The following is a 13,508-nucleotide window of genomic DNA, read 5'->3' on the forward strand; positions in this document are numbered from 1 at the left end:
TGAAGTGATGGTAGAGCCAAGCCGAGGCCAAAGCCCTCTTAACTCCTACTGTGTTATGGTTTTTCTACTGCACCATGCTGCTGAAATCCCAAATTACTCTTAGTGTAAAATCAGTGGGAAAGCCTTCCCATGCAGTGTTGCTGAAGAGAAGATGGCCTAATTATGGAGTTCAATCAACATGCTTATTTTGTTCTCCCATCAAGGTACATTTTCTAACTTGGCTTCCAACAAGACTAAAGTTGATAATTATTTCTCAATTTTCTCAGAATCCAAGGAGAAAGAAGGGGTACTATTTACCTAGGATCCCACAGACACATCAGCTCTTAGTTTTCATGACATTTTAGTTATGTGTAGTTTTTGTATTCCATTTTTGCTCCCAGAAGTTCTCATCCTATGTGAAATCATTAAAAGAAAACAATAAATTAAAAATCTCAAATTTAAAAAAGAGTTGCTTCCCTCACAAAAAGCACCAGGCAAACAGGACAAAATGAAGGCCAATCGAGCATAGTTAAATGGCTTGAGGTGCTAAGTGAGGATTCTATGGCCTCTCCTAACTTGACTTACAAAAGCCCAAGATTTCACAGAGTAGTATTCCTACACTTTGGAGACATCTATCCTAGATATGTTGGATCCAAACAACTGTAGTAATAAAAATAGTTTGCCTTTCTATTAATGCTGGATATTAGTGGGAGAACCTACATGCCATGATATCTTATAAAATCTGGATAGTGTTTAGGGACAGATATTCACCGCATGGATACTTAACTTGTTCAGTGAACTTCTCTTCTAGACAATGGACAGTTGCATAAGGGTAGGCACTATGTTTGTCCTATTCACTGTTGTATCCACAGGACATAGCCCAGGGACAAGGTAAGCTTCCAGTGTAGGACTGTTGAATGAATGAATGAATACCACTTAGCTATTCAGATTATGATGTAATTGCATATTTATTAGCATAGCAGAACATGAGTGAAGTAATTAGGATACAGAACATCAATATGCCCTAATTCAAATATGTATCCTTATTTAAGTAATATTGAAGATATATGAAAGCCAAAAGCTGAATGACTACTTTTTTGGCTCTTTCTAAATCAGTGATGCAATGACTGGCATTGACGAAAATTTTTTTAAACAGTTTGAATATTTTCTATATTTCAAAGCATCTAACATAAGATTTTATTTAAAACACACATGCACATGTACATACATAATCATAATTATGCACAGCACATCTTAAAATACACATGCCCACCACATCTTAAAATCTGACCCCATCAACAACAAAAAATCAAATAACCTGATTGAAAAATGGGTAAAGGAATTAAATACAGATTTCTCCAAGGAAGATATACAAATGACCAGCAACCTTAAAAAGACGTTCAACGTCGCTAATCATTATGGAAATGCCAATCAAAAACACAATAAGATAACACTTCATACCCATTAAGATGGCTACTATTAAAAAACCCAGAAATTAGTAAGTACTGGCTATGATGTGAGAAATTGGAAGCTTAGACACTATTAATGGGAATGTAAAATGGTGCAACATTGTGTTTTCTCAAAATAAATTAAAAACATTATCACATGAATCAACAATCCTACTTCTGGGGATATGTAAAAAAGGACTTAAAGCAGGGTCTTGAAGAGATATTTGTACACCCATGTTCACAGCAGCATTATTCACAATAGCCAAGAGATGAAAGCAACCTAATTGCCCATCCACAATGAGTGAATAAACCAAACGTGGTATATACACACAACAGAATATTATTCAGACTTAGGAAGAAGTTCTGACACATGCTACAACATGGGTGAGCCTTGAGGACATTATGCAATGTGAAATAAACCAGCCACAAAAAGAGAAATATTGTCTAAATCCAGTTCTATGAGGTATCTAGAGCACTCACATCTATAGAAAAAGAAAGTGGAATGTCGTTGCCAGGGGTTGGCGATGTTGGAAGGGAGTTGGGGGTTGTTGTTTAGTGGGTTTAGGGTTTCAGATCTGCAAGATGAAAAAGTTCTGGAGATTAGTTGAGCAACAACCTAAATATACTTAACACTTACTGAACTGTACATTTCCAAATGGTTAACAAGTTAAACTTTATGCTTTGTGTATTTTACCACAATTTAAAGAAAAGACTGTACAATTTGCACATATTCTATGGCTTTTCACTTTACCAATTCTCTCCTTTTTCTTATAAATACATCTACTGTTGAGCTCTCTCAAATCACTGTTTATACCTCTGTTTGGCACGAACACAGAAAGAATGAGAAATGTAGCCCAAGGTAGTATTTTAGGAGATATCCCATGAGTAATAATGATGAGTTACCATGTATTCAATCCTTACTCCTAACCAGGCACTGTGTAACTGCTTTTCATATATTGTCTAATTTAATCTACATAAGAGTCTTGTGAGATCATTTTCTAGAAGATGAAACAAGGTTTAGGGATGTTAGGTAATTTTTCTTAAGTCACATAGTTTGTTGCTATAAATTGAATTCCATCTCAGATCTTCATGTAGCTATACACAAAACAGCAAATTTGCTGAAACTTTAAAAATAAATGTTTGACCTTCCACTCTACCAAAAAAAAAATCTTACCCCAACTTTTTTCCTTTCAATAATTCTGATTTATGAGATGAATTCTACATTATTTCTTATTTTTTGTCTTCGAGCCCTCCAAAAGTCTCTTCTCTTAGCCAACTTTGGCTTTAATTTATCCTTATCAGCTCTCTTTCTCTAACTCTTCCTTTTATTTTCTACAAGTGACTCTTTCTTTTCTATTTTTCATTAATCTTTCCCTCCTAGCTTCTCCAATTCTCCCCTTATCAATATACTGATTCTATAAAATAAAGACCTATGGAATCTGGCAGTCAAAGACAGAATTCCCATAGCAGTTGAAAGCACTAAAAAGATTGTGACTTCTTATATCTTATTTTCTTCATCTCCATATAAATGTGTCTGTATATAAATGGACAATTAAAATGGTGTATGTACCCAAATGTTAAAAATGAACAGTCTAATTTTGGGGAAATTTTTCCTTCTTTAATTATACTTTTTGTGTTACTCTTATTATTTTGCAATGAGTTTGTAACTTTTTTTAAAAAGTTATATTCAAGAGGGATGAAAGGACATCTCAATATGGGATCAAATGAGGCTGATTATCTAAACCAGAAAGTTTTAAAGGGGAAAGAAATCCAGAGTTATTCCTAAGGAGAAAAAACTAGACAATCATTTCTAAATCCCATGACATAATATTTATTATGCTACAATTTATGAGGCATTATAAATTATGCCTAAACTCATTTGTAAGAAAACATTCTCTTTTTTTATTTTTTTTTATTTCAGCATATTATGGGGGTAAAAAAGTTTAGGTTATGTATATTGCTCATGTCCCCCCAACCCCCGAAGTCAGAGCTTCAAGTGTGTCCATTCCCCAGATGGTGAGCATCGCACTCATTATGTAGGTATACACCCATCCCACAGAGTGGGGTTCTATTATTCTCATCCTCATTTTATTACCATCCTCTGCTTGTTCTAATCTGTGTGTTCCCAGAAGACATCTGTGTGGGGGCTTTACCTGATAATTAGAATCAAAGTATGTTGCTCAATGCACATTTGATACAGAAACTTAAAAAGCAAAAAACGAATTTCTGTTTTGATATCATCACATGGAGATAAAGTAGGGCCTTAATCCACACACATTCCTAGCAGTATTTCTTTGACCTATTGACTATATTTTCTCCCTTTTCCTGATCAAGTACCTCAAAATCCCATAGCCCATGATCCCCCTCATTTGTCTCCCTGAACCTGCGACTGCTTCCCCCAGGTGCTCTTCCCCTGGGACCTAGAATTACCTCTCCTATTCTCTCTCTCTCCTACAATGTACCGAAACACAATACTGCTTAAAACTGTCTTGAAGTTTTAAAACCTTCTATCATAGAGACCAGGATCTTTAAAGTGACCAACAGAGCCCTGAGTCATAGTTTGCTTTTCTGCCTCTCAAGCTTTATCTCAAGGTTTTTCCTCTCTTTCCTCAAGTTCTTCAAATATTCTAGAATCCTTTCCAACAAAGTCTTTGCACAAGCTATTACCCCTGCCTAAAAAGTTTTTTTGCCTTTATCTTTCCTACATTCTTAGCCTTCTGATCTCAGCTGGGATAACCTTTTTTGTATTCCTCCCAGGGAAGTCCTCCCCTACCTTCAAGAATCATCGCCCAGCCATACAAATCATGATGTAAATATATACTCACTGACAGGAAAGAGGAATATGAGTAGGACACAAATATTCTCATATTATAACTTTTCAACCTGTTGAATTTTTCTTCCTAGCACTTACCACATTAACTAATTGTAATTTGTGGCTATGATTATTTGATTAATGCCTCTCCTCTACTAGAGTAATAAACTCGCTGGGGCAGAGACCACAGCTAATTCCTATTCATCAGGACATGGCAGTCTGGGCACATCATGGTAGCTGCTAATAAGTGTTTAACCTCACAAATGTTAAAATGACCTCACTGAAACCTCTAATTCATTCACATGATCTTCTCTCCTCTTGGTAGCTTTCTTGGCTTTACTCAGTTATTGAGTTCAGATTTCTTAACCATTATAATAATTAGTTCCAAATTGCTCAAATCCTTCCCTCCATCATGTCTCCCTTCCCAGTCTTCAGTAAGCTCATCTGCCTGCTTCACTCATGCACCCACCCTGCTAGGCTATTCTAGAGAAAAATCACAAGCCAGGCAGTTTTGCAACACTGCAAATTCATTATCACCTCCCTCAAGCATTTGCTAGCAATTCTATTAATTTTCTTTCATGATATTTCTCCCATTCCCTGTCGGAATGACTTTAGGGCCTAAGACTTCTACTCAGCTCCTAGGTTCTGACTCACAAAGACTGAAAACAGGAATCACCAGCAAATGGCATATGAAAAGATAAGCAAAATCTCAACGTTCCCCATCACAGAGCTCTCTGGTAAGGTGAGTGGAAATGTGGCTTAAACTGAACCCAAGTGGAGACTCTTTCTTGGTTGAATTGGAGGCAAAAGAACCTGTACTGTAGCACAGGAACTACGTGATTTACCCACCTGTCACAGCAGGGAAAGCTGAAACAGGAGAGAGAGAGAGAGAGAGAGAGAAACTTTCTTCTCCCACTAGTTCTCCTATTCTGTACCCTTCTCTGTCCCACACGGAGAGCCTAAATCAATACCCCCTCCATCACCTAGTTTTCTGCATGATCTTTATTACTGAGCATGGGGCTGTATGCACTGCAAGCCTTCATGAATACGATAGCCTTTAATAAATTAAATTTCCTAAAAGGTAAAGTGGGTTTTTTTTTGGCATGATAATGTCCTTAATATATCATTCATCTGTTGAATGAAATAGAAATCCTGAGTACATGATTTTGCTGTGTAAAATGTAAATAAAACACATATTTAAAAAGATATCTGACAGGAACACTCATACACTGCTGGTGGGACTGCAAACTAGTGCAACCTCTGTGGAAAGCAATATGGAGATACCTTAAACATATACAAGTAGACCTACCATTTGATCCGGCAATCTCATTATTGGGCATCTACCCAAAAGAACAAAAGACATTCTATAAAAAAGACATCTGCACTCAAATGTTTATAGCAGCACAATTTACAATTGCAAAGATGTGGAAACAACCCAAGTGCCCATCAATACATGAGTGGATTAATAAAATGTGGTATATGTATACCATGGAGTACTACTCAGCTATAAGAAACAATGGTGATATAGCACCTCTCGTATTTTCCTGGATAGAGCTGGAACCCATTCTACTAAGTGAAGTATCCTAAGAATGGAAAAATAAGCACCACATGTACTCACCATCAAATTGGTTTCACTGATCACACCTAAGAGCACATTTAGGAATAACATTTATGGGGTGTTGGGCAGATGTGGGTGGGGGAGGGGATGGGTGTATACATACATAATGAGTGTGATGCACACTGTCTGGGGGATGGAAAAGCTTGAAGCTCTGATGGGGGGAGGAGGGACAAGGGCAATATATGTTACCTAAACTTTTGTACCCCCACAATATGCTGAAATTTAAAAAAAGGAAAAAAAAAAAGATATCTGCACTCCCTTGTATACTGTAGAACAATTCACAATAGCTGAGACGTGGAAACAAACTTGGTGCCCATCAGCAGATGAATAGATAAGGAAAATGTGGCAAATATACACGATGGAATACTATTCAGCCTTTAAAAAGAAAGAAATCCTGCCACTTGTGACAACATAGATGAACCTAGAGGACATTATGCTAAGTCAGACATGCCAGGCACAGAAAGAAAAATACCACATGACCTCACTTGTATGTGAAATCTAAAACAGTTGAACTCATAGAAGAAAAATAGCAGAATGATAGTTACCAGGGATGGTGGGAGATGTTGGTCAAAGATACAAAATTTCAGTCAGACAGGAGGAATAAGTTCAAGGGATCTACTGTACAACATGGTGACTGTAGTTAACAATGTATTGAATACTTGAAAATGTCTCAAAGAGTGGATTTTCAGTGTTCTCACAGCAAAAAATAAGTATGTGAGGTAATACATACGTTAATTAGCATGATTTAGCCATTCTACAATGTATACATATTTCAGAACATGTTGCACACCATAAAAATGTACAATTTTCATTTGGCAGTTAAATAAATATAACTTCTTTATAATTTTACTAAATATAAATACTTGACATGCTCAAGACACATATAGAATCTACATTTAGCACAAAGAACTAATCAAACATTGAACATTTGCTTTAAAATGTAGATAAAATACAACTTGTAATTATATATTTTTTTACTTATGATAATTCTGGAACATCTTTACACTTTCTGGAGGAAAAGAAATATGAGCAAAACCAATAATATGTTTGAGTTATTTTATTAAGGTATGACCTATTGTGATCTTATCACTATTTATTCTGTAACAGCTATTGCCGCTGAGAACATTTGACCTTTTGAAAATGTTGAACATGAGTGTTTTCACTATGACCATCACATTAATTGAGCACATGCCACCTTAATTCTAAAGCATTCTGGTTGAACATCTAAAATAGTCCATGACATTTGTCTTCTCTGAATAAATTTTTATCAGACCAAGGTAAATTTAATGGGATTTTACTTTCTATTTATAGGTTTGTTTATCATCTTTTTTATTTGTACAAAGTATTTTTTCAAGCCACACTTCATCATGCTTCAAAACATTAAAAATAATCAAGGATAAATAGGAAGGCAAAATTAACTTTTGTATCCTTTTATGATTAGTTAGGTATGCAACAAAATCCTTGTTTACTTTTTACATAAAAATTCCAGATGTATTTGGAATGGTGTAACTACCTAAACATTCCCTAAACACTGACACTTTGTAATTGGAAACTGTTAGATCTGAAGCTGAGAGGGAGACACACGAAGCCTCATGTGTAGCAAAATGCTATTTATTTTGAGCATCTGGGTGCAGATGGGTGGAGGCCAAAAGAGTATCCACCACGAGGGAGGGGAAAGCCTTGTGTTTTAGAGAGGGTTTTTCCAGGGGGAGTGCGAGACACCTGCAGAGAGAGAGGACAGGAGTAGTAGCTTCGTCCTTATCAGCGGGATAGAAATGCCGGCACTGCCGTTAGATTACAACCTCTGGACTCTCCAGACTCCTGGGCTATTGTTTTACAAGCCTATGTTTTCCATTAACCGCATTCTGTCCTATACGTACTTTTTGGGTTCCCACTCTAAGTAAACCTAATAGAAATTTTATGGCCAAAAGTCCTAAAGAAGAGGCCAACTCTCAATTTCCTCCAGGGTAAACTTCATGACTTTGGGCAAGTTATTTGACTTTTTTGACCCTTACTTTCCTTATCTGTAGAAAACTTCATCAGAGTTCTGAGGTTTAAATAAGACTGTAAAATATTCTTTTTCTTCCAGATAGATTATAAATTTTTTAAGCAGAGGGACTATATCTGACTTACTTCCTCCTGCCCCCAACTTTCTGTCTCTCCTGGTAAATAATTAATGTCTGACATATAAATGGCACTCAATATTTATTAAAATAAATGAATTTCATGTATGCATAAATAAACAAATAAAAGAATGCACTCAATGAGGAATTTGGTATTCTACTCCCCCAGTATTTGTTGAGTGTTCAATATATTTATCTTGGAAGCTTTAATAGATGCCAAGTAGTAGAAGACAGATACTTCAAGTGATAGCTTAAAATTATTTTTGGCCTCTCTGCAAATTTCTTCCCTCTTTCTCCTGGCAATAGCCTCTCCCCACTTCCTCTCCCCTTTGGAGAACTGCCCATCTCCATCCACTGTATCCTGTCCCTGGTCACAGGGTAGACATGTGAATCAGCCAAGGAAATCAGATTTGAATCTTGAGCCCAGGTAGACAGAAACAAAGGCAGCTGAGGCTGAAGCACATGACGGGGCCCTGAGGCTGCTCCATAAGTTCTTACAGCTAATGTCCCTGGGGCTGCCGCAGTTCCTGTCCTTCCTGGGCCTAGTTTTTCATGGTTTCTTTGATTCTCTGAGCTACCGCAGCTACTATTCCTTGCAATAAGTCAACCTTGTTGGTACCATGTAGTAAAATAAGGTTTAATTTATTCATAAAACAACACATACACATGAAAAATCAGTAAATATAAAAATATACCATAAATATGTGTGATGTATGTGTTAAATGATTTTTTTAAAAAATTCTTATTCCACTGAAGTATATTTTACAAAGGAAATTATAATAATCAGGTTCTCTCTCTCTCTCTCTCTCTCATTTATCTCTAAGGTCCAATTATAATAGTTTATTGCTCCCTTGTTCAATAGGGTTCTTAACTTGGGGTATTAATACCCAAAGGAAGACCAGAGTTTTTTTTAAATCTCCTGTGTTTGGGAATTATTGCAGTTCCTGGTGTGAGACAGGAAATTACTATAAGGGAACTAAAGCACATTTAATTTGTGACATTCTATTTGAAAGTAACCGAAAAAAAGAAGAATTCAGGATACCTACATGCAGACTGCAGGCTGATGGGAATTCAGACAAGGGAACCTCCTTCCTTCTGCCGCGGAAGGAAGAGAAGACAACACTCACCAGCACCAGCCAGTTATGTTCCTTGTTTGCTAGGTAAGTCCTCAAATGTTGCCCTTCACTTTTATCTGGGCTCTCATTCTTTCCCTCCCCTCACAGTTACCAGGAAAAAAAAAATAGACAGTTTAGAGACAAATCAATAGATATAAATAAATAGAGACAGAGATAGGGTCTTAGGTACTAGAATACATAAGTTGATCTCACTTTAAAGATCTCACTGTGTTGGAAAAGTTAAAAGAAGTAGAAAAATGTATCAGATTTCTAAAAAGTATGAAACTTGGAAAGGAGCTTTGACCACTCCTACCTCTGTACCTTCTGCCACAAAATTGGAGTGTTGCTTAACTTGGGTCTGGTTAGACAATTACAGACTTTGGAGACTGCAGTGAGGCTACTAGTTATTCGTGTGTACTAAGATCTAGTAACTCCAGAGGATAAGGACCCTGTAATTTTGTGTTCATTAAGAGCTATCTGAGACCCTTCTTTTGGCTAGTTTCTCACTGTTGACTCTTATACCCAAGGAGAAAATGTGGGACGCTTTATATTTCATATGTGTGTTTCACATAATCGTAAATGAATTCTGGAGAGTTGATGTAACCAACTTGTCTTAAATGAATATGAGAAATTTGGAAGAGACCTTGTTTGTTACATAGACATTAAGCATTTATGTCCCTCCCTTTAGAATCACAAAGTAGCATTTGGAATCAATGCAATTTAATAGTGTATTCGAAGAATGGAAGATAGGAGACCAGTTGTGTGAGGCTTCTTGGTGAGATTATTAACGAGGGGCATTTGCAATTATAACTCGCACTGCAGAAAGATCCAGTGTAGGATGAAGCAGGCAGATCAAGACAACTCTCCCAGGAAGCACCACTCTATAAATATCCAGATCTTTTGCTGTTCTCTCATTTCACTGATCTAAATACAGCTAGTTTACACACATAATAAATTTAACCACACATTTCTTTTCACAGACACCCAAGAATTGATTCTTCCATAAACATGAGAAATCACACAACGGTGACTGAGTTCATCCTGCTGGGAATCCCTGAGACAGAGGGCCTAGAGACGGCCCTTTTGTTCCTGTTCTCCTCATTGTATTCATGCACACTCTTGGGAAATGTGCTCATCCTTACAACTGTCATCTCCTCCTCTCGGCTTCATGTGCCCATGTATTTTTTCTTGGGAAACCTCTCCATCTTTGATCTGGGTTTCTCTTCGACAACTGCTCCTAAGATGCTGTTCTACCTCTCAGGGAACAGCCGCACCGTCTCCTATGCAGGCTGCGTGTCCCAGCTCTTCTTCTACCATTTCCTGGGCTGTACTGAGTGTTTCCTCTACACGGTGATGGCCTGTGACCGCTTTGTTGCCATATGTTTTCCTTTGAGATACACAGTCATCATGAACCACAGGGTGTGCTCTGTCTTGGCCGCAGGGACCTGGATGGGTGGCTGTGTCCACGCCATTGTCCTAACCTCCCTCACCTTCCGGTTACCCTATTGTGGCTCTAACAAGGTGGGCTATTACTTCTGTGATATACCTGCAGTGTTACCTCTAGCCTGTGAGGACACGTCTTTAGCGCAGAGGGTAGGTTTAACAAACGTCGGTCTTTTGTCTCTCATTTGCTTGTTTCTCGTCCTTGTTTCCTACACTTGCATTGGGATCTCCATATCAAAAATTCGCTCAGCAGAGGGCAGGCAACGAGCCTTCTCCACCTGCAGTGCTCACATGACTGCAGTTCTTTGCGCTTATGGGCCAGTAATCGTCATCTATCTACAACCCAATCCCAGTCCCTTGCTTGGTGCTATAATTCAGATATTGAATAATCTTGTAACCCCAACACTGAACCCACTGATATATAGCCTGAGGAATAAGGATGTAAAATCAGCCCTGAGGAATGTGTTTCCCAAGAGAAACTTTGCTCTGGAAAATAAATGAGAAAATTTAACTCTTTGCTGGAAAAAGTTTGATTCTCCATTTCTTAAGAAAAATTCTTATCTGCAGCTTCCAAGACATGTTGAAATGGAATGTACTCCAAATCAATCTACCACTTAACCTTGCTGTTTTAAAATATGTCTGTTTTTATATACGCCTAGGCCTTAGAATGAATATCATTCATAGAGTCACTTGGCAGACATTGCACTAACTCTTATGGTGTGTGGATTCTCTTCCAACATCTTTAGCCCCTCCATCACACCCCTGCAAAATTTTCTTAGCTCTTTAAACTTTGAAAGAGTTAAGAGAATACATTTTCTTTCTCACAGTCTGAATGAAAAATGCATTCATCTATATTTAGAAGGAAATGAGAATGAAAGAAAAAAATTCAAGAAATCCTACCTTACTACAGAATATGATCTCCAATTTTCTTCTAATCAATAGCAAAGCTCAAAGTGATTTAAGTAATGTTTAAGGTAAGATCTTTATAGTATGCAGTCTTGTGTGATTTTAAGATTTTGCTGGTATACAGATTCCTTTGGTATCTAGATATTCCCTTGCATTATTAGACCCTGGAAAGGCTATTAAAAAAAAAAAAAGGATTGGAAAAAAAAGGAATGCTGCTTCATCTCTGTCTCTATTGTAGAAATCCCATGTTAAAATTTTCATTTAAATTCAGGTAACAATAATAAATTTGCTTCCCCATGGGAAAGTATATGTTTCCTCCTTTCTCATAATAAGATCTATATAACATCTATGCATCTTATTTTGCTTCTTCTAATCTCTGCATTTCATAACGCTGAGAAAAATAAACAGGTAAATTTTATTTATAGAAATGATGTTAAATTTTATATGAACATATTCTCATTGCTTTTTTTCTGATTTTGTTTTTTCTTTATTTTTATATTTTACCTACCAGTTATGTATGACTTTTCTTGTAAGCCACATTAAGTCCTTTTGGGAAAGAAATAGAGAATAACTAATACAAAGAAAGAAAGGAAGAGAGAGAGAGAGAGAGAGGAGGGTGGAGGCAGGGAGAGACTGAAAGAGAGGGAGGGATATAGGGAAGGAGAGAGAGAGGAAGGAAGGAAGGAAGGAAAGAAGGAAGGGAGAAAATGAAAAAAGTTAGTTATATTTTAAAAGTAAAACAGCACCCTATAATTGAATAATTATTACTTTCCTTCTCGTACCTTCAATTCTTGTCTATCAACACAGGTGATAGAATATCAGTTCTCCAGGTGGAAACTATTAGTCATCATCCTGAGCGTGCAGTGAACTATTAGAAAATATTAACTGGGCTCCAGTGACAGTACATTCCAGTGACCAGTGCTTTGTTATATAAGAATCTCCACTGTGAGATCCTGTAAATGTACTTCAGAAGCAACCAGCTAGTTACTCTACCTAGAAATAAAAGAGACACTAATCCAATTTCAGAAAAACTTAGTGACACTGAAGTTCCTTTCAGATAAGTAACAATTGGATTGGAATATTAAACATGTCAACATTAAAGGATAAATGTAAGTACTAATAATAGCTTAATTTTCCCTTAGCTCTTGAACATAAACATCAAAAAATGTCATAAGTATCCATTATAGAAAGGTTGTTATAATGCTATATGTTCTGTTAACTGGGAAACACAACAATGACTCCATCCTTGAACACCCATGTTTCCTTTCCCACTCTTCCCTTTTTGGCAGGCAAATGCTGAAACTGCATTTCATAACCTCCATTCTTCTGTTTTTTGAACATGCAAATATGCACATGTGCACGTGCACACATTTTTGTTTTAATTATTTTACCATTTGTCAGAAACAGATAGCAATACTACAAAGTAATAAACCTTGTAAAGTTACAATGGTTTAGATAATCTCTTTGAATTTTTCACAGCAATTTTCCTCTAATGTGTATTAAAATGTAATTACATCTAGTCTTGTTTTTCTCTTCTCTCCCAGTTGCTTCACTTTACACCCAAGGGTCCAGTTTGCAGGGTAGAAGCCTTCCCAATTAATGATGAGTTTTGTGGAGAGAGGAGTACTTTGCAATTCTGTAAATATCCTATTTCTCCTGAAATTTTTACCTGCTAGTTTTAGCATCCATGAGTGATTCTTGCCTGTATCTATTATTATGATAATTGCCAAATAATGATCTTCCAATTGAACCATTCTTACTACACTAATTGGTTTTCTACCATATGGACGGTCTTTCCCTCTCCCTCTATTTATTTATAACAAAATGACACTCTATGACAAACTGGATAAAGCATATGATACCTATCTTGTTGCTCTGTCAGCTGAAATCATGGGCTAAAATGATCACACTAGGACATTATCTCTCATTAAGGAAGGAGTGTCTGTTTTTAGGAGAGGAGATATAAAAAATATCAAAGGAAGATGCTTCCATGGGATTAGATGACTTTTAAGTTCCCACCTGACTCTGAAATACTAACGATGTGATTTCATATGGCTGTCTCAT

At 36.8% G+C, this 13,508-nt stretch overlaps 1 protein-coding gene across 1 annotated transcript; it reads left to right on the forward strand.

The window, feature by feature from the left end:
- Positions 1-10,103: 10,103 nt before the first annotated feature.
- LOC138383729 (putative olfactory receptor 10D4) lies at positions 10,104-11,039 on the forward strand. The gene has a single exon (XM_069468771.1). The coding sequence runs from the start codon at positions 10,104-10,106 to the stop codon at positions 11,037-11,039; it is 936 nt and encodes a 311-aa protein (XP_069324872.1).
- The last annotated feature ends 2,469 nt before the right edge of the window (positions 11,040-13,508 follow it).

This window comes from Eulemur rufifrons, chromosome 6 (assembly GCF_041146395.1).
Source record: "Eulemur rufifrons isolate Redbay chromosome 6, OSU_ERuf_1, whole genome shotgun sequence".
Taxonomy (NCBI): domain Eukaryota; kingdom Metazoa; phylum Chordata; class Mammalia; order Primates; family Lemuridae; genus Eulemur; species Eulemur rufifrons.

What these genes read in the sequence shown, in the direction of transcription:
- LOC138383729 (XM_069468771.1), top strand. Translation starts at nt 10,104, where the DNA reads ATGAGAAATCACACAACGGTGACTGAGTTCATCCTGCTGGGAATCCCT.